At 38.7% G+C, this 21,130-nt stretch overlaps 1 protein-coding gene across 1 annotated transcript; it reads right to left on the minus strand.

Annotated features, from left to right (window-relative positions):
- Nucleotides 1-468: 468 nt before the first annotated feature.
- Nucleotides 469-6,593, minus strand: LOC149835492 (pectin acetylesterase 8-like). Its single transcript, XM_090009598.1, has 13 exons — nt 6,458-6,593; nt 5,706-5,779; nt 4,366-4,495; nt 4,073-4,152; nt 3,819-3,905; nt 3,608-3,732; nt 3,423-3,483; nt 3,092-3,173; nt 2,902-3,009; nt 2,585-2,600; nt 2,379-2,472; nt 2,227-2,291; nt 469-514 (listed from the first exon to the last, which is right to left on the minus strand). Exons 1-13 carry the CDS (start codon nt 6,591-6,593, stop codon nt 469-471), a joined length of 1,104 nt encoding a protein of 367 aa, XP_089865724.1.
- Between the last annotated feature and the right edge of the window lie 14,537 nt (nt 6,594-21,130).

The raw sequence follows: 21,130 nt of genomic DNA on the forward strand, positions 1-21,130 counted from the left end.
CCCTCTACTTTAACGTCCACTACAAGAAATATGCGGATTAGCGACAGACGCAATCCATCGCAAATCCGTTTAGCAACGGATTGGCGATGACTTAGCGACGGATAGCGTCTGTCGCATAATCCTGGTTGCTAAATAGCGACAGAACTAATCTGTCGCAAATTAGCGATGGCTTAGCGATGGATAATATAATCTTTTGAATGTAATCCATCCCTAATTCATCGCTAAACAACCACAAATTTCGTTTTGCGATGAAATATAATCTGTCGCTATTTTAGCGATGGATTACATTCCATCGCAAAACCAAATATTAGCGACGGATAATATCCGTCGCTAATCCATCGCAAAATCTAAAAAAAAAATTTTAAAAAATTATTTGAAATATAAATATCGAGAAAATATTTATGGTTACACTGTATAAAAGACAAAGTACACATGTGTGCCTTAATGAGATAGAACAAGATCATGGGCTCAATCAATTGCTACATAGGTCCAACCAGATACAACAAAGTCCAGCCTGTTTCAAGACAGCCACAGAGCTTAGGCACTGCAAATTGGCCTAGACCGAGCTCAGGCCTGTTTTCTCCCCCATGCTGAGGGACTCTCTCTCTCTCTCTCTCTCTCTCTCTCTCTCTTTGATCAATGTAAAAGGGCATTAATGCACAAAGCCATAAGCATAACAACAGATAGAAAGGATACAGTTGGAAAAATTATGGTTTTTAACTAGTGCAAAACGATGTCACTAAACATGGTAAACCCATGAATCATTCTAAAAAAAAATAAATCTTTTGATAGTTAAAACATCATTAGTGCACATATATATGCATTTGCAACTATATGTGTTTTCATTTTCCGGGTAGATGGTATTGAGTGCCACTACCCATCATAAAACATTCATTCAATGGCAATCATGCCGGGATGCCATGTAAACAATTCAGGTTCTACCAATCATTTTGGTTCAGAAGTCAACTAGGTTGTAGTTTATGATGCCAGAAAGACTCAAATGGGACACATCCCAAATGATGATGACTAAAGCAAGTTGACATTAGAAAATGAGATATCAAATATTAATGAAAAATAAAGAGTTTGGCATGAGCTATGTAAAACTCACTGGTCTGTTTCCTCTACTGGTTAAAGCTTTTTCTTTTACAACACACACATAATCCTGAAATAACTCAAAAAGTATTGCACTAATTAAGTATTCAAGGTAATCAACTTTGGCATACACTGTATTGTGTACATGCTGACAAGAAGGACCATGGCTCAACAATTTACAGTATTCCCGCTAACATCACAAGAGGCACTACACAATACAAGATTTTCACTCTCTCTAGCCTTTTAACAATGCAGAGGATCAAAAGAAACTATTACCTTGGTGGAACACTATGTTGCTAGGATAATTTAATTATACCCCTATCAGCTTCGCTTTCATAAAGAATATAACATGAACCACATGAAATGCTACATGTTGGGATTTGAACCATCCAGTTTCTTCTCTATGTTGCTATCACATCAATGAGCTCCGATGATGCATGTGTTGAAAGAAGCATTCAGAAGACTGGAAATGAAAGATCAACAGTATGATGAAAAAGTTGTGCTATGTACGCTGCCTTTGAGATAACTCTTTAGGTCTATCACATGTAACCCTCAGATGACATTTCTGAGTCCATGAAAGTGCACATGGAGAAAACCTTTAAATTTAAAGAATTGTGTTTGATAGTACTTGGATAAACCCTAAAGCAAACACAAACCAGTGTTCAACTCAGCATTAACAGTTTAGGAGATTAAAGTCATAGATTCTGGTTGCAATCTTTCTGTTTTAATTACAGAAACACGTGATTAATGGTCATCTCATGTTCTACAATATGTCATAACAGTTTGGGAGATGGTTTATCTTGAAGAACTGTAGTCCCAAGTCCATTGGAAATATAAGAACCGAAAATTCCATACTGGTATTATCCTCACTGGCATGTATGCTACATATCCAAATCACAACAATCAACTAATACTTGAAATTTATAAAAATTAAACAATTTCGTTATAGCCACCAGCATAGCCATTTCTGGGAGAATTTCTTGTCACATAGGAACATCTAAAAGTTCTCCTGGTCTATGATGCCATGAATAGAAAGTAGCACAGAGCTTACATGAATTTCAAACTAATAAATTGGTTCTATCTAAAATGTTTACACATGCAATCTTTAGTTGTTTCATTAGACCAAGCAACTACCTGAAAGCCAAATGCTTTTTCCCATTCAAGATAGTATCCATTACAGTACACTGATCATCAATATTCTGTGGATTTCAATCAAATAAAACTTATTATATTCTAAAATGTTTATATATGCAATCTTCAGTGGTTCCATTAGACAATGCAACTACTTGAAAGCCAAATGCTTCTTTCCCATTCAAGATAGCATCCATTACAGCACACTGATCATCAAAAATGCCATAGAAAAGGCCATAAAACTCAATCCTAAAAAAGAACCAGCATTAAATAAATAACAATAATAACATAGCATTAACATTTTTCCTTTAGAGTTCTGTTAGAATTTTGAAATTCTGAAATGATTAGGAAAAAGTGAAACAATAGTGTTAGGGATCCTGAATGGAGAAACGAAAAGAAGAAACTAGTGCAAATATAACAAGATCAACACAAAGATCTGATGCTTTGCAAAAGGCAATGTACATATTGTTCCTCTTTTGTAATTTTCTTATCCATCTCCTTAAACTTTTGAGTCAGAATTTCTACTCCAGTAGAAGAAAGCATGTGCAACATAAGAGCTTCTAATGTTCTTGGGAAGTTTTTCTGGAAAAAAAAGAGAAAGCATGTCTTTGGGCCTCACTAGGTGCATCCCTGATATAAGCAATTTTATAAAGCATTTCTTCATGTAATGGAACCAACCTTTCCCTTTTGTTTCTTCCTTAACGTGAGCAACAAAATCTTCAGTTTTATAGTTTATGCACACATCTGCCCCAAGATCCTTGCAAAATTTGAGCTTCTCATCATTTCCTGAATAAAAAAAAATTAATATCACAGACATGTCACATCACATTCAAGGTTTAATTAACAATGCAAAGTGTTGATCAGTCACCTGCAGTGACAAAAACTCTTGCTTCAATATGTTTAGCTATTTGAATGACAAATGTTCTAATTCCGCTTGATCCTCCATGAACCTGTGACAAAAATAGCAGACCATCTTTGCAGATCCATTTAAGAGACATAAACATTGCTCAAACCCAGAAATCATAGGAAGCATTCTAATTACAAATCAATATTATTTATAAACAAGATCCTTTTCCGAAGACTTGGAAGTTGTCACTTGAGGTGCTACTTTCCATAAATAGTGGTTGCAGGTTCTAGGAAGATTGAGAAATCGTTGGACACAGTCATGGGTTTAGAAGAAGCATAGATTAGAGATATACCTGCAAAGTTACAACTTCATTGTAGTAATTTTCTATATGAGTGGCTCCTGAAACATCCAATCTGCATCATTGAAGTATTAAGTGTTACTAGAGAACCAATTTTGCAACTAATCAAGTTACATATATCCTTATAATAATACATATAACATCTCATTTGATATCTAGAATGACAATTGGGAGCTTATGTATTGATAAAATAACCAGCATCAGCAAGACACTTTACTTTGGTACCCATTGGTAGAAGGGCACGAAAACTATCACAATGAAGTATTGATGTCAACCCACCAGCAGAACAACCTAACAATAGAGCCTGTATTGTGTTCCTAGGTTACAAATATGGGAAGCAGTAGCAATAGCAATAAATTATAAAAATAAATAAGTGCATTTGAAGCATACATTTTTTGCTTTATTCATTCCCTTGGCCAATAAATCTTCAATTACAGCAAGAAATATCATGGCTCCTCTAAAATGAAGATTCAAGGCCTAATGTAGAAAACACAATGGTTCAATTCCATGATCAAAAGCACTGTGAGAATAATTAAACTGCATTCAAGATTCAATGTCAAGATGCACTCACAAATAACAGATTGATGTGCATATGAAATTAAAGTCAAGAGACTACTGGGAAATGGCAAATACTAAACACTTACGGGATCTACTTCTTCTATATCTCCAATGAATGATGCTCCATCACAATAACGAACCTTGACCCTGTTCCAGTTGTAAAAATCTGGAGAGCAATATAAACATAGCACTTGGAAAAATATTGACATCAAAGTTTGAATGAAGATTTTAAAATAAAAAAAAAGGCATAATGAGATGAGAAAAAATAAATTAATTGGTTTCTAGTATATAGTTCACAGAGTTGCTTCACGAAAAACATGCATGCTCACAGTACTTCATGCTGCTTGTAGAAACTTAGGATTGGAGCAAAATACATTACCTGGATTAAGTGATGCTTTATTCCCCAAAATGCCAGAAAATGTAATTTTCTGGGTCATTTGCTTTGAAGAGCCCAAACGATTTTTTTTGCGTGCAAGACAACTTGTGATGTTGTTGCACCACCCTCCACCCTAAGATATAGATCAAATTAGATTGTGTAAAATACCAGATATGACCTATGGCTACATCAGCAGATGACAGAAACAGTTCAAATTTCTAAGTGAAGGATAACAACCATAAAGCCTCAGGAGAGGTCACTTAGCAATTTTCATAAGCTTTTGACATAACTAGGAAAAGCATCTTAGTCATGGAATTAACACAGGAAAGTAATTGACAACCTAAAACCTTAGATCTCACAATGTGAGCCATAATCATGTGAACCAGTAAGGGTGAAGAACCTAGGCAAGCAGTATTTCTCATGTTAGGGCAAGTAATGGGAACTAGATGTAAATATTGGGTACTACCTCATGACATCTAGATTCTATCAATTTTCTCCACAGGCATAAACATAGCACTAGTTTAGAATTTGAACACAAAACATGGTCCTATATAGCTTTTGTTTGATATGAGTTTTAAAGATGGCATGAGAACTATATCTAGAAATCCTAAGCATGAGATATAGAATTTGTGTAAGCCATCTGCCCACCTGTACATCAACAAATTTGTAGTCACAAGCACCACTAGAACAAATTTCATAGGAAGTCCAAAGTGAAACATGCTCAAAGGCCAAAAGAGATACATGACCTCTCAAGGAAATCACAATTTGTGCCTTATAGTTTACAAATTAGGTACGAAAAGAAGAAAAAGTTAGATCCACATATAACATGTAGGTTGCTGATTCTTAACAACTTATGCTACATGATTTTTTCTTTCATGATACCATTTCTTCCTAAAACCTCAAATATGCTCACATCACTAAGCTAAAACATCTATAGAATGCATATTTTAACCTGTGATTTTTTTAAACTGTCAATAGAATAAAAAACAATTGAAAACAACATTCAGTGCATTAAGCAGCCTAAAATGAACTTATAGCAAAGAGGGTCAGGATAAAATTTCTCCAATCAATATTTAGCAAACCGTCTACACCAGCTCAGGTGAGCACCACCAGCATAATATGGTCGAGTAGCATGAAATGGTACTACCGCATGAATCCAAGCAAGGTGGGATGTGAGCTGGACAAACTAATAGGAGATTGACTTGTGATACATGGTCATTGTCACAAACTTCATCATAATCTAGGAATTACAAGTAAACATACTATAGATGAATGGAACGGGAAAAAGGGATTCCTTGACCAAGGATCTTCTAAAAGGCCCCATAAACAAAAGAATGACTCACCTCAATGTGGACAATCCAGTTATTTATCCTTGATCCAGAACCTTTGTCAATATAATGAGTAGGTGGGCTTCCATCTAAGCCAAAAATCAAGCAAGGGAGCTCGGATCCCTCGCCATCATGGAAAATGAGTCACCGAGTTTGTGTTTTCCTATTTTGCACAACAAAGACGTGAGGAAGAGCGGCAAAGAGGGTTGCAGAGAGAGAGAAGGACAAGAGGGTCGCAGAGAGAAGGAAAGAGAGGGGTAGCTAGAGAGAGGCACACCTGCGAGGGTTGGGGGCTCCGGCGGTGCTCGACTCCTCCGACGGAGCCCAACTCAGGCTTAGGCCTCTAGCGGTGTTCGACCAAGGTGGAAAACAAGAGGGAGGGAGAATTTTGTGCCCTAGATGGGCCATTTTATATCGAAAATTAGCAACGGAAAAATGCCATCGTAAAATCCATCGCTAATTAGCGAGGGCATAATGACAGGAAAATTTTGTCGCTCATCCGTTGCGACGGATTTTATGACAGAATTGTTCTGCCACTAAGCCCTCGCTAATTAGCGACGGATTTTGCGATGGAATTTTTCCGTTGTTAATTCCAATTTTAGGGATGGCTAGTTTTTTCTAGCTAATCCATCGCAAATTTTTGTCTCTAATTAAGGTTTTTCTTATAGTGGTCACGTGTCTCAATGCACGAACATCCCTACTATCGCATTGCTCCCCTATCATGGCCTTTATGTGCAGGCTCTAAAGCACCACATGCCCCCACGCACCACTCGCCTTAGTAGTGCGGGCTTCACGCATAATCGTCCCTGCCGCATGGCCTGCATGCCTCAACACTACGCGCTTCACGCACGGTCGTTCTGGCCGAGCGCCTCTTGCACGAGTTTGCCCTTGCAGTTTTAGCATCTCTGTTGCACGCCTCAACGCACAGCCATCCCTGCTACCACGCACACAGTCATCCTGTGTCGCATCACGCCGCAAGCCTCAGTGACCCAAGAGGTAACTTCCACGTGCACTGCCACACCAACTTCTTTTTGCCCCCACGCGAGCTTCCCTTAGCGCCTTGCACAACCCTGTGCAACGCGCGCCTAGCGCACCCGCACCTCTGGCCTACTCAAGACTTCCTCGTCGTGCACCCCCACTATGCGGAGTCTGAGCATTTCGGTCACACCCGCACCAGCCTTATCCAAGTGTGCTGCCCCATCAAAAACCCCTCTGTGCAATCATTGCTCACGAGGGATGCTTTCCCCAACGAGGCAGGATTTTCCCTTTTGTGCCCAGAGGGCATCGATCAGAAGCTCGGACCATCCAAGACTTACACCGGTTTAGGCTCGACCTGGTGCACCCTAGCGCAACACCTGCATTGTTAGCTAATTCAGCTTCGAACGGAGTTTTGGATAGTTCAGAACTGTCGGGCTTATCACATTGGTATCAGAGTGAACCACCGCTCATGGATGTTCTAGAATCTTCAAGGGAACATGAGTGAATCGAGGAATCACTTCGCCACAGCGAGCAGGCTCGGGCCTTGGCCTAGCAGACTCATGTTGAAATGGCGAAGGATCGGCAAGCGAATGCCGAGAACTTCCAACATATATAGCGTACACTAGTATTATTGACAGAGCAACTTGAGATGCTAAGCACCTTCGTACGCACCGTACAAGGCACAAACGGTGGTTGCACCAACCAGTCGCGTTACCCGTGTGCGACAGGCCCTGGCATGGCCGACTAGGCCAACATGTTCGACCGGACAGACAACGCGGTTGAATCCCTCCTCGGTGAACCGCCGAGGCATGCACAAGGTGGAAACTATTATGGCTATGAGACCAGGCCTAGCCACAAGGTGAGATTTGAGATTCCTATTTTTTCCAGCAAAAATATCCGAGAATGGCTTTACAAGGTGGCACACTTCTTTACTTGCCACGGCACATCCCTCAATGCCAAGGTCGACAAAGTCGTTGCCCGCATTAAGGGCAGCGCTCTCAGGTTGTACCAGTGGATGGTTATCATGCGAGGCAAACCCACATAGGACTAGTTCATGACCGGGATCATGGAGCATTTTGGTCCTACGTCCCTCAACAATTATCATATCGACTTGAAGAAATTACGGCAAAAAGGTAGCCTCAAAGACTACCAGAATGAATTCGAGGAACTTTGCACATTGCTCCCGCACGTGGATGGAGAGACCTTACTGGGCTCTTACACTGGCGGTTTGCGCGAAGAGCTTCGAATTGAGGTCTTGGCCACCAATGTTAGAACCCCCGAGGAGGCTTACAAAATAGCCCGTCTGCATGATGAGAAGCAAAAACAAATGGGGGCTTTGAAAAGGCCCCACCACCCAGTCGAGCCGCATGACCATGAAAAGTCAAGCAAACCAACCCCGCAGTTTGCCTGAGGCGCCTCGCCAACCACTTCAAAGGTGTAATTCATCTCTTGAGCTCAACAAGAAGAACAAATCAAGAAAGGACTTTGCTTCAATTGTAATGAGAAATGGTCATGAGTCCGTCAATGCAAAAAGTTCCATGTTTATCAAGTAAGGGATGACAGTGAGGACAAAGGCAGAAGCTCCGTCGAGTCAAAAGAGAGAGAAGACGATGGAGACCCCACGCATGGGACCTCTCACACCCAACCCACAATCCATGCAAATTTGTGGGAAGGAATGCTCCCAAGAAGTGGATGTCCTAATCGACACTGGGAGCACTCACAATTTCATTTGTGAGAGTCTAGTGTTGTCATTAGGTTACAAGTTCAAGGAACACCCGACATTCGATGTTATGGTGGAAGACGACTCTCACCTCAAATGTCGAGAGTTTTGCGCCGATGTGCCACTAAGGTTATAAGATAGTGGGTTCATGGTGGACCTTTATGTGATTCCCATAAGAGGAGCAGACATAGTTTTGGGAATGCAGTGGTTAAAACGGATTGGGCAAGTTGTTTGAGATTTCTCCTCCATGGAGATAAAATTCAAAAACGAAGGAAAGAAAATCAAATTGGCAGGTGTCAAAGCCCCTACAGCCACCACCATTGAGTTCATGACGGCACTGCAATTATTTCACGGCAACCACACAACCTACCTTCTCACTGCCCAATCCCTGAGCACGACCAGGAAAAAGAGCTCCTCTCAGACCGTTTTGCCAGAAATAGCAAGGTTGTTGAGAAACTTGGTGAATGTTTCAAAAGAGCCCCGTGGATTTCCCCCCACCAAGTCCCAAGATCACTGGATCCCTCTAAGGATGGGGAGTGAGCCCGTTACGGTGGGATATTACAGGTATGCCCACTCATGGGAAATAGACCGAGAGCTCCAAAGGCGTGATGAAATTTGAGCCATTCTCAGGGCCGACATCACGCGAGCACCACAACACATGAGGCAGGTCTACGATAGAGTGTGGTAGGACTGAAACTATGATGAAGGGGACGAGATAAATTGGGCTTCAGAGTGACTAACTGGGATTCTTGTCTTGAGGGCAAGCACAAGGCAGAAGCATGGTGAGTTGTTATGAGCCCATGCAACCCTGAACTGGTTCCCGGCATGGCAGGAGGCCACGCCCATCCTTGTGATACTTTGGAAGCTTCTAGGCATGACAGGAGGCCACGCTCAGCCATTGGTACGACCACCACCCTGCGGTAGATGTGTCGCAAAGGTCGTTGCCAACCTAGTGCATGATCTGGCACGTGCTTGTCAGGAAGTCGTTAGGGCTTTTTGCTTTTGTGTTTTTCTTTTGCATTTTTTGTTTTCATGCCCAACTAGTGATACAAACCTCATTTCAAGTGCCAAAGCGTTTGCACAGTGAGGGCAGTTTGAGTCTCAACCGATGCATTGAAGGTTACAAGCACACCAGGGACTTGCTTGAGGAGGGTACCCAAGTGGTGATGTGCAGGGGGACACAAGGAAGCAAGTGCAGTGATGTTGTGCAGGGTGCGCAATTAACGAGTGCACAGGTGCACGATGCACAACGTGTGATGCACAGTACGCAAATGCATTGAGCATAGGCGGATGCACATGGCGCACAACACGTAATGTGCAGGCACACAACGCGCGATGCACAGGTGCATGATACGCGTGGAGCAGCTAAGATCGTGCATAAGCGATACAACGTGTGGAAGTGATGTGGGTGGGTGTTACGCGAGGCGCAAGTGCAGAGACGCGATATGCGAGTGGCTACCGTGCAATGCATGAGCGGAGTGTGCGAACAAAAGGCTCAGGGCAAACGTGGAGTCAGCAAACGTGTTGGCCTTGTTGAGGTATAATGTTCTGACTGAGGACTTACGAGACGCCAAAGTTAACCTCCAGACCAATTGTTGACCCAGCTGGCGCAGAGCTTAGCTGAAGCTATAAATAGTGGTCATCAGCCTTACTTTGGGGATTATAAAATCAATTTGACATTATGAGAAGCACTCCCTTGTAAGCATGTAGGTGTTTTCATAGCAAAATTTTACTTTTGCAAGTCAAACTGACCTTTGAAAAAGATTTTAAAAATAACTCACCTCTATTTTAAATTGCAGGATAATTTCGAAGAATGGGACTCGCCTGTCGGTACGAGATTCAACCGTTCCTGGCAACTTTACTAGGGGTAATTGAATCAAGGATCAACCTAGTGATTTGCTTTGCTCAACTTATCTAAATCGATGTTCTATTTCCTAAATGCACAAAGAATCAGGTATATGCTATGAATTTCAGAAAATGCAGATTAAAAACACGATGTATGCTTAAGAGATTTAAAATACTTGGAAAATTCTTGTAAAAGGTAATGCTTTAAAAATCGTGAGCCTTGTTAAGATAGTATTTCTGAAGAAAAGACAATCAATTTCTGAAGAAATCCAAGTGTTTTAAGAAAATCGATTTTTGAGGAATTTCAAATAATTTTGGAAAAACTTGATTTCTCTGAATTAGAACTTTCAAAATTGAGAATATTGGGACTTGGAAATTGAAAATATAACTTGAAAATTCATGAATTGGAATTGGGAAATACTTGAAACATCCTTGAAAAGTCAAAGGTTTTATGAAAATCGATTTTGGGGAAAATTAGGGCAGATTTGAGAGAAATCGATTCTCTAAAATGGAATTTGGAGAATACATCAAAAAATGGGCGTGTAGCCTTGTGAAATATGTTCATGATGCAATCTAAACCTAGATGATGCATGAATGTGATTTTGAGAAAAGATTTCTGAGAAAATTGTTTGAAAAGGAATTTTTGTGCCTTGTAGAACTTCAATGTAATAAATTTGCCTCATATCCCTGACTATGGCTACAGATATGGATTAAATGTATCTCATTTGATTGTAGAAGAAGAAAATATTTATAAAACTTTAAAATATGCAATGATTTTAAAAATAGCTTAAGAGTGCACGTTGATTGTGGCTTAAAAGAATATGGTAAATTTGGATTTCGTTCATATTCTGACTATGGCCATAAATACAAACTCGATCGAGTTCACCAACTCCATAGAAGCTAGTGCACATGCCATTCGTGTAGACCATGGTAGAATTAAAATATGTATATGAATGACAAACATGACAGTTATATATCAAAGTTTAAACTATATGCAATGCAAATCCTAATTCTAAGCAAAAATTGAAATTCTTATTCCAAATTTGATTACAATTTACATCACTAATTGAATTTAAATAAAGGAAAATACAGCCTTAAAATAGCCCTGCAAAACTAGAAAACTTGTTAGTTAAGATATGTAGGCTTTTCTAGATTTATCTAGTAATATTTAGAAATTACTGGATTTTGCTAAATATAAGCTTTTTCCCATTATTTCCTTATATAAATATAATAAAATATAAAATAAAATTAAAGAAATAATAAATATAAACAACTTTGAAATTCTAAATTTGGGAGAAAATGATAAAAAATATCCCTGAAAACAACACTATGGCCTTTAAATCAGGGTTTTTCAGAAAATATTTTGGTAAAACTTAGGATTTAGGGTTTTAAAAAGACTCAAAACAAAGTCAAATCAAATATGAGGTGTCCTAGCATGATTATAAACATAACCAAACCCTTAAAACATGAATTTATACACAAAAAATTAGAAATATCACAAAAATCATGATTTTGTCAGTGTTTCGAGATCTTGCGGGCATCCTGTTTTGCAATATAATCAATTCAAGCATCAAATGAATTCTAAAATTAATAAAAATCAACACATGCACTTATGATAACCCTAAAATCAAACTAGAATTATAAAAATCTATTTTTGACATAATTTAAATATGAAAATTGCATAAAAACCTTAAAACGTGCTATTTTTACCCATGGGCATGTACCTGTCACAGTGTCAGACCCCAATTAGGGGCCAATCACCATGGAAATTCATAAAATTTTACAAAGAACTACGAGACATAAAAATAGATATTCTCCTTTTTACATATCGGAAAAATCATCTTCGGTTAGGGAGATATCGTTCCGGCAATCTATGCTTGAATTTAACAAATATGAAATATATCAAAATAGATTCTTTCGGTTTCGAATACAGAGAAAAATAACAAACCATATCAAAAAATTCTAAAATTTTAGCAACGAATAGAAGATATATAGATAAAGAATTTCCTTTTTTACAGATCATTGATCGGATCTCCGGTTAGGGAGATACGATCAACACAAGTTAGCTTAGGGTTTTAATAAAGCATAATGAGTTCTAAAAAATTGATCCAATTTCTAATAGAGGAAAAATAACAGACAATGACAGGAAAATATAAGAAAATTACAAAAAATAGTAGACATTATCACAAAGCTACTATAATTTATGGATCATGAATGGGATCTTGGATGATGGAAATATTGCATCTGCAAGTTATACTTGAATTTCAATAGCGATTTTGAAGAACATAAATCATGGTCTGACTTTGTATTTTTCTAATAAAGTTTCTGACCTCAAAAACCTTTGATTTTTTTACAGAGACTTACTGATACGTCCTTAGGCTAAATAAAAAAAAATTAGAACTTTTTAGTAGAGATTTAAATACGAAATAACATAATTTCTACAGACCTAGAATCAAAATACATGAAAATCTAATAAAACACTAAGAACTATGGTTTAAACATGGAAAATAATAAGAAAATACATAAACAGTATACCAAATTTATTTTAATGATGAAATATACAAAATAAACATTGATATGATATGAGAATAAAAAAATATATGGAATCCATGGTTGAAATTGATTTTACCTTTGAAAATATGAATTTAGCCCATTTAACGGGTAAATCGCATATTTCATTGGTTAAGAACATAAAAAATAGCAATATAAACGATTCTAATGGATTAGAATCCTGAAAAACATCCTCAAATTGAGTTAGATCATCCTGTTGATTCATTTTTGGGGTTCTTGGATGAGATCCATAAACCATGAACACAAGAGGCGCCCATGGTGAAATCCATTGAAAAACTTTAAAAAAATAATAAAAATAATAAAATAATATTAAGTAACTCACCTTGGGGCTGCAGCTGCAATAGAGGAAGGAGGAAGTGTTGTATACAAGAGAGAAGCCATGAAATTGGAAGAGAAAAAGAGCCTTGGGATTGACCCCCCTTTGGCTTCTATTTATAGAAATAAATTAGGTTTTCTAAAATAGTCCTAAAAAAAACAAATTGGTTTTGCTAGGGGGGGCGATTTTTCCTAATTGGTTTTGACTCTTAAACTTTCCTAATTATGCCCTAACTAACCTAGGACTCCTAATCTTATTAAAATAACTCCAAATGTGGCGCCACCCTCTGTGGGCCCACACTTGGTTTTTAAAACTTTAATTAATAACTTTAAAAACTAATAGTTAAAAACCAAAGTAAAAATGGATTTTCAAAATTGATTTAGACTCTTCTAAACCCCTAATCTAACTAGAACACTGACTAACCCTAGTCTAACCCCGACTTCTGCAAATGTGGTGCCACCTCGAGTGGGCCCCACTTGAATTTTCAAAAAGAATTTTAAAATTTGAAAATGAGAGGTTTTTCAAAAGATATTCAAAAGTAGACTTGAAATTGAAAGGTTTGAAATGACACAGAGTCCTGACTGGGTCAAAACTCCTCTGAATATGGTGCCAACTAAGTGGGCTCCACATTAGGGTTTTGAAAAAATTGAAATAAAGATTGAAAATGGCTTTGAAAAGGAGTTAAAATCGATAGATGGAATTCAAAGGTTTTGAAAACAGAGTCCTAAGCGAACTAAAACTTTGGACCAGAGTCCTGAACCAATTAGGACTCTAAGATTTTAGATTTCTGAAAGCCAAATAAAGAAGTTTTTGAAATATTTCATCAGAACTGGTAAAATAAGTCAAAAAATGTAGTCAGGGTTAGAGTCCTAACTCAACCGAAACTCTGAAATAGAGTCCTGAATCAACCGGGACTCTGCAAAATGACCTAATTTTTGAAAAACAAATGAAAAAGAATGAAAATGGAAGTAAAAACAAACTTCATAATAGACTCCGAACTGGATTAGGACTCTGTGACAGAGTCCTGATCGGACTAAAACTCTAGATTTTTTTGATATTTTCTAAAAGACAGATGAAAGAATTTGTGAAAATAGCAACAAGTATTGAAATTAAGAAAGAATTCTGATTCAACTGGGACTTTGAGGACAAAGTTCTAATTGGACTAGGACTCTTGGAATTATGGATTTTCTGAGAAAACAAATGAGAGGATTTTGGAAAATAGGTGAAAATAAGATAAAATTGAAGTTTGGTTCAGAGTCTTGATCTGACTAGAACTCTCAAGAAGAGTCCTAATTTGACTAGAACTTTGACAATTTTTTGTTTTCTAAGAAGCAAGTGATGAGGTTTAAAAAAAAGACTTTTGAAAACCAGTGAAAATAAAGTGAGAAAATGAACTCAGGATAGAGTCCTGATTCTTGAAATTTGGAAAGATAAATGAAGAGATTTTGGAAAGATTCTCTCAAAATTGAAATCAGGGTCAGAGTCCTGATTCAACTAGGACTCTTTGAATAGAGTCCTGGTTCAACTAAAACTTTAAGTTTTTACCTCATTTTGACAGATTTTGAAAGATTTGATTAAAGACAGGCAGAATATCAATAAAAGATAGAGTCCTGATTCGATTAGGACTCCAAGAAAGAGTCCTATTTCGGTTAGAATGCTAGAATTTTGGCGAAAATGGAAGTTTTTGAAAATCGGATGAGAAGGTTTAAAAGCAAGTGAATGATAGGAGTAAAGGATGAAATCGGGATAGAATCCTGATTCAATTAGAACTCTGAGAAAGAGTCCTAATTCGACTCGGACTCTAGAATTTTGGCCCAAAATGAAGGATTTTGAAAGGTTTTCTAAAAAATAGGTAAACATGTAGTAAAAGGTAGAATTTTGATCTGACTGGGACTCTGAAAAAAAGAGTCTTGATCAGACTGGGATTCTGAGATTTTGGCCAAAAATGACAAGAATAGGCAATGGATATGACTATATCTGGTTTAAAATCAAAATAGAGTTTTGAAAAGATTCAAAAAGATGAAAGGACAGAGTCCTAATTCAACTAGAACTCTAGAATTTTTGATAAATGACATATTCTAGAAGTGACACCACCTAAATGGGTCTTATCTGATAATTGAAATCAATTAAAATTGAGTTTAAAATGAATCCATATTGCTTTTCTAAAAAAATATAAGATTATGGGGGGTTGGCAAATGGCAATATATTGATTTAAAACCCAGGTATTTGAAATTGATTTTGAAATAAATGTTTTGAAATCAAATCTGGATTGAAAGATTTTGAAAACAGGAGTACTGGATTTCGATAATGAGATGTGATGATATGCAATGCGATGCAATGCAATGAAATGTTATGCCAAATGCATGCAGTGATATGCAATGGCACATGAAATGCAAAACACTGAATAAGGGTGAAAATTTGGGGTGTTTACAGTAGGTAAGATAGAGAACTCTCTTGGAGAGTTGGCCTCTAGTTGAGGATTTGGCCTTAGAATTGAGCTAGCTCAATCCTTAAGGATCCACCTACGTTCATCTTTCTCTTCTCTCCATCTGTTCTTCTTCTACCTTCCCGCTAGTTCTGAAGTGTAAACCAATGAATATTTGTACTCGGCTCAACTGTTGGAATAATGCTCGTTGTAGTTGTTAATCCAGGAAGGAGCATCGATCAATCAAACAATGGATGCAGAATTGAAATGAGGATCGACTGATTCCAATCTTCATTTCTGTACCGAGCTATCTAAAAGTCTGGACATCAAAGTGAGGAAGTTGTACGGATGAAGTTCTACATTCAATGACTTGAGGAGAATTCAAGCAATCGGTTATGATGCTGCTACAGAATTTCTGAGTTATAGCAGTGAAGCCTTGAGTTCTTAAGCTAATTCAAATCAGATACTAATCAACATTGAAGTAGCAGAAGAGAGCAGGAACGATAAAGAGCAAAATGAATTAATTCTGCAGGAGCTGTAAAATGGATTAATAGTGACATTCATCAGCTTCGATAATTCAAGACATGAGCAATAATCAAAGGACTCTAATTCAATCAGCGGTTTCATCTTGATCAATGATCGATAATGTCAGCTCAAGCGATTGAATAAAACTTATTGTTGCTAATTCAGTCTTCTATTTTACAAAACTCTGCAGATGATCTCAACTAGTTAAGACATGTTGAAATTGCACATTACCTGTTCGATGAAATGCATTTGAAGAATTAAATGGCATAGATTCTGGGCTCAGTCATAGTGAGACCTTATCAATTGGTATCAGAGCAGTTTTCTAATCAGAATGAAGCTCCGATGTGAAGTAAGTGTGAATCCTCCGGCCAATCGTTGATCTAGCTGCAACAAGTTTCATCAAGAATTTCGAACATTTTTTTTGTTCTGCATTTTACTCTGGCCGGTTGAGAGCTCATATGATAATTCTAATTACAGATTCTGATTCTTCAGCTTGAGCACTATCAAATTGAGTACTCACACATCAAAATCAAAGTTGAATCGACTTTCGAAAGTGAGTTTGAAGTTCAGACTATCTTTGAAGCGTGCAGAACACTGAACCGGTTTTTTTTTTAAGATGAACATAGCTGAAACAAGCTGCATGATCAGTCAATCTGTGCATCCAAATGAGTGAATGTCAAACCTAATTGAAGTTGAAGCGGAGACGTAGATCTCTGTAACAATCTAGTGCGCTGAAACCCGTGCACATTCCTGATTGCAAGTAGACATCGAAGTCAGAACTGTGAGCATGTTGATGTAAAGCCTGCATGTGATAATTGCATAGGCTTATAAACATCCTGAATCTGTCATATAAATGATCTGAATCGAAGTCTGTCAGCTTCAATTGGAAGGAAATCGCCGCAACATACTAGCATCAAACAACAACTACAAGCACTTGTGCCCTGCACATCTATGTCCTTACTGATTGCAACACTTATCCGCAATAGCTTTCCACAGATTAGCACTGCTCTTTGCAGTGCCACTGCCACTATACATACTACCGAACACAGTTTCAAACCGTTTGCTGCAAAGCAACGTTGTTTCATGTACAATGCTTAGTCACTCATGGATGCAGAACCATTTCATGAACGCTACGACCATTACTTAACCAGTGTGAAAGCCTTGTGAATAGCAGGTCAGTGCACATTGATCCAGACTGAGTAATATGCACTTAAGACAGAAAATCGTCAATTGATCCACCTTGTTGAGATGTGTTTTAGAACATTTTTATTGCAACACGAGGAGCATTCAATTCATTGCAGCCATTGAGTTGGCAACGTGAGACGTAAATTCACGTTGTGCAACACATAGTCTTTATTGTACAACACTGCCACTGCCTACTGCAGTGCAACAAATAGTTGCAGCCTCTGCTGCACCTGTGCGCGAATTGTTGAGCCAATACCTGCTACTGCTTATAATTGTGTCCAGGGCATCTGTTCGAACGACCTTGCAGCGTGTCAGCCTGCTAGTGCAGCGGAATTTGGCACATGTTCTGTAAGGTTAGTCACCTATTGGTGGAAGACCGACACAACATCTGTCCCTAGCAATGTGCAATCTAGTGCAGTACCTTTTGTAGAAGTAAATATGTGGTCTGTGGGTATGAGTTCATATGGTCACTCTTGGCTTGAGTACCGTGAACAACAATGTAAAAGCAAAATCCTATCGAGAAACTCAAGGGTGCAGCCTTATGTTTGGCAACCCCAAACGCAACACCAACGAACATCTACACACACTGAGTATTATTATAAGTTGTTGTCCTCTTTACATCCCTTGCAGCGTAAGCATTCTAAGGTTGAATCCGGAAGAGAGACCTCACAAGACTTGCATGTGCAAGGTAGATTGTCGCATAACCTGAGAAGCTAGGATGGACGTAAGCATCAACTTTATGATGTTGTGGATACTATGCGCTATGCGCGAAGAAGTCAAATGTACGATGCATACAACGGTTCATGCAAAGTACAAGACATGTATGGCAGAAAATGTAATTATATTGATCGCACCCAGGCCTACATGCATAACACACCTATCACGCGTAATGCGCCATACATAGGTAATGCAGTTTATGACTCATGCCAGTGTGAAATTTGTCATCAGAATGGTAGAAGATTACATACACATGGTAACATTCACCATAACGAAGTTCCATATAGTGCATCAAGCCAAAGTCAACAGGCAAGAATTCCTGACCGTACATATGATCTTGAGTGCAATACTTACTTTGCACATGGCACCAATTCTTATACGAGCAACACACACTCCACAACCGGGTCATACAACTATCAGTATGAAGATTATGTTAATGACTATGCAACCGATGAATCGTATGACTCTACAGCCAAGGATTATGAAGATTATCAATTTAAGCATCCGAATAGCCCGAGTACTGCAAGAGTGCATACTAGGCGCGGGGTGGCTTATAAGGATAGTTATGCGAGATGCGTGGCTGACAAGGTGCAGCCTGTGACATATATAGATGACAGGTCCGAATCTGAAAATGAGGTGTAAATAGATGGAAATTACTATGATTATGATCTGAATGCCAGCAGTCATACATGCAATGCATGCTCAACAACGAGCATTGACAGCGATATGTATGATGTGGAGTCCATAAACACCAAGAGAACTCAAGTGTGCAACAACCTGGAAGCAACAATAGTATGTTGGCAGCAGTCCTTTACAGAACAATTTGTTGAATTAAGGGCGACGCTTCATGGAGAAGAATGAAGAGAGGATTTGCTTGAGTCTTCCGCAACAAATTGCACCGTGGTTGCATATGAACCGTATGATTAGGACCATTCTTTGCAGCATAAGAGTGGACAGAAAATGGAACACAATAGAAAAATTGTGCCTAGTTGCAGCAAAACTCTGTGCACAAAATGGCATGTCAAGCATCAGCCAGAGATGAACATTGATACATGCAGCCCAAGGCAAAATGTGTTTGGCACATTGAACACAACAGAAATCGCACCTCGTGTGTGTGGTGCTTATTTGACAAGGGATTCAGAATCCTTTGAGCGAGGAAAAACCTTTTTCCTGCATACAACTCACAAGCTGGATGTCTATGCAACTAAAGGAACAAAGCTATGGTAGAAATCAGAAATTGGTGAGAGTAGTAGTGGCTTAGAACGAAAAATAGTCGAGCATGATAAAAAAATGATTGCAATTAAATGCAAACACAAGAGCAGAGAGTTATTAAGCAATGAGGCTAAGTCAAAAATAGTTCAGTTAGATGTTGTTAGCATAGAACAACTGCAATTGCGCTTTATGGAAAAAGAAAGTTTGAGCAGAGTAGAAGCCAGTCAGCTTCCTTGCGAAAGAATCAGCTGAAGAAAAGTCTATTTGATAAAGGCAGAGAGGGATTAAAGAAGTATTGGAATCCTACAATTAACGAGCCAAGAACAATAAGGAAGCTAAGGTATGACAGAAAACAAAACTTTGTTTTCGACCCTGGAGAAGCAAAAGCATTCCTATGTAAATAGTAGCAGCTCAGTGAAAACAAGGAGCAAATTTTGAGATAAATAATTCGTATAGCGTAGATTTCTTCCATAAGGAAAACGAAAATAAAGCATGGATATGAAGGGCCCATAACCCATAGGTTTTGAAGGAGTATTGAGGGCAAGACCATGCAGAGCGTGATGGATTGATGCGAACCACTTTTCAAGTGCCGAAGCATTTGCACAGTGAGGGCAGTTTGAGTCTCAACCAATGCATTGGAAGGTTACAAGCACACCAGGGACTTGCTTGAGGAGGGTGCCCAAGTGGTGATGTGCAAGGGCGCACAAGGAAGCAAGTGCAGTGATGCTGCGCAGGGTGTGCAGGCGCACGATGCATAGCGTGTGATGCATAGCACGCAAGTGCATTGAGTGCGGGTGGATGCACATGGCATGCAACATGCAATGTGCATGCGTGCAACGTGTGATGCACAGGCACACGATATGTGTGGCGCAGGAAAGAGCACGCAAAAGAGAAGTAGCACGTGGCGGTGATGCGAGTGGGCGTTACGCGAGGTGCAAGTGCAGAGACGCGATACGCTAGTGGCCAACGCGCAACGCATGAGCGGAGTGTGCAAGCGAAAGGCTCAAGGCGGACGTGGAGTCAGCAAAGGTGTTGGCCTTGCTGAGGTGGAATGTTCTGATTAGAGGACTTACCAGACACCAAAGTTGACCTCCAGACCAATTGTTGACCCAGCTGGCGCAAGTCTTAGCTGAAGCTATAAATAGTGGTCTTCAGCCTTACTTTGGGGATTATGAAATCAATTTGACATTGTGAAAAGCACTCTCTTATGAGCCTGTAGGTAAGGCAGGGAACTCTCTTGGAGAGTTGGCCTCTAGTTGAGGATTTGGCCTTAGGATTGAGCTAGCTCAATTCTTAGGGATCCACCTACGTTCATCTTCCTCTTCTCTCTATTTGTTCTTCTTCTACCTTCCCCCTAGTTCTGAAGTGTAAACCAGTAAATATTTGTACTCAGCTCAACTGTTGGAATAATGCATATTATAGTTGTTGATCCAGGAAAGAGCAACGATCAATCAAACAATGGATGCAGAATTGAAATGATGATCGGCTGATTCCAATCTTCATTTTTTGTACCGAGCTATCTGAAAGTCTGGACATCAAAGTGAGGAAGTTGTACGAATGAAGTTCTATATTCAATGACTTGAGGAAAATTCAAGCAATTGGTTATGATGCTGCTATATAATTTTTGAGTTATAGCGGTGAAGCCTTGAGTTCTTAAGCTAATTTAAATCAGATACTAATCAATGTTGAAGTAGTAGAAGAGAGCAAGAACGATAAAGAGCAAAATGAACTAATTCTGCAGGAGCTATAAAATGGACTAATAGCGATATTCATCAGCTTCGATAATTCAAGATATGAGCAATGATCAAAGGACTCTAATTCAATTAGTGGCTTAAGCTTGATCAATAATCGACAATGTCAGCTCAAGTGATTAAATAAGACTTATTGTTGCTAAATCAGTCTTCTATTTTACAAAACTCTGCAAATGATCTCAACTAGTTAAGATA

The sequence above is a fragment of the Nuphar pumila genome, chromosome 6, assembly GCF_984573655.1.
Source record: "Nuphar pumila chromosome 6, dmNupPumi1.hap1.1, whole genome shotgun sequence".
Lineage (NCBI taxonomy): Eukaryota > Viridiplantae > Streptophyta > Magnoliopsida > Nymphaeales > Nymphaeaceae > Nuphar > Nuphar pumila.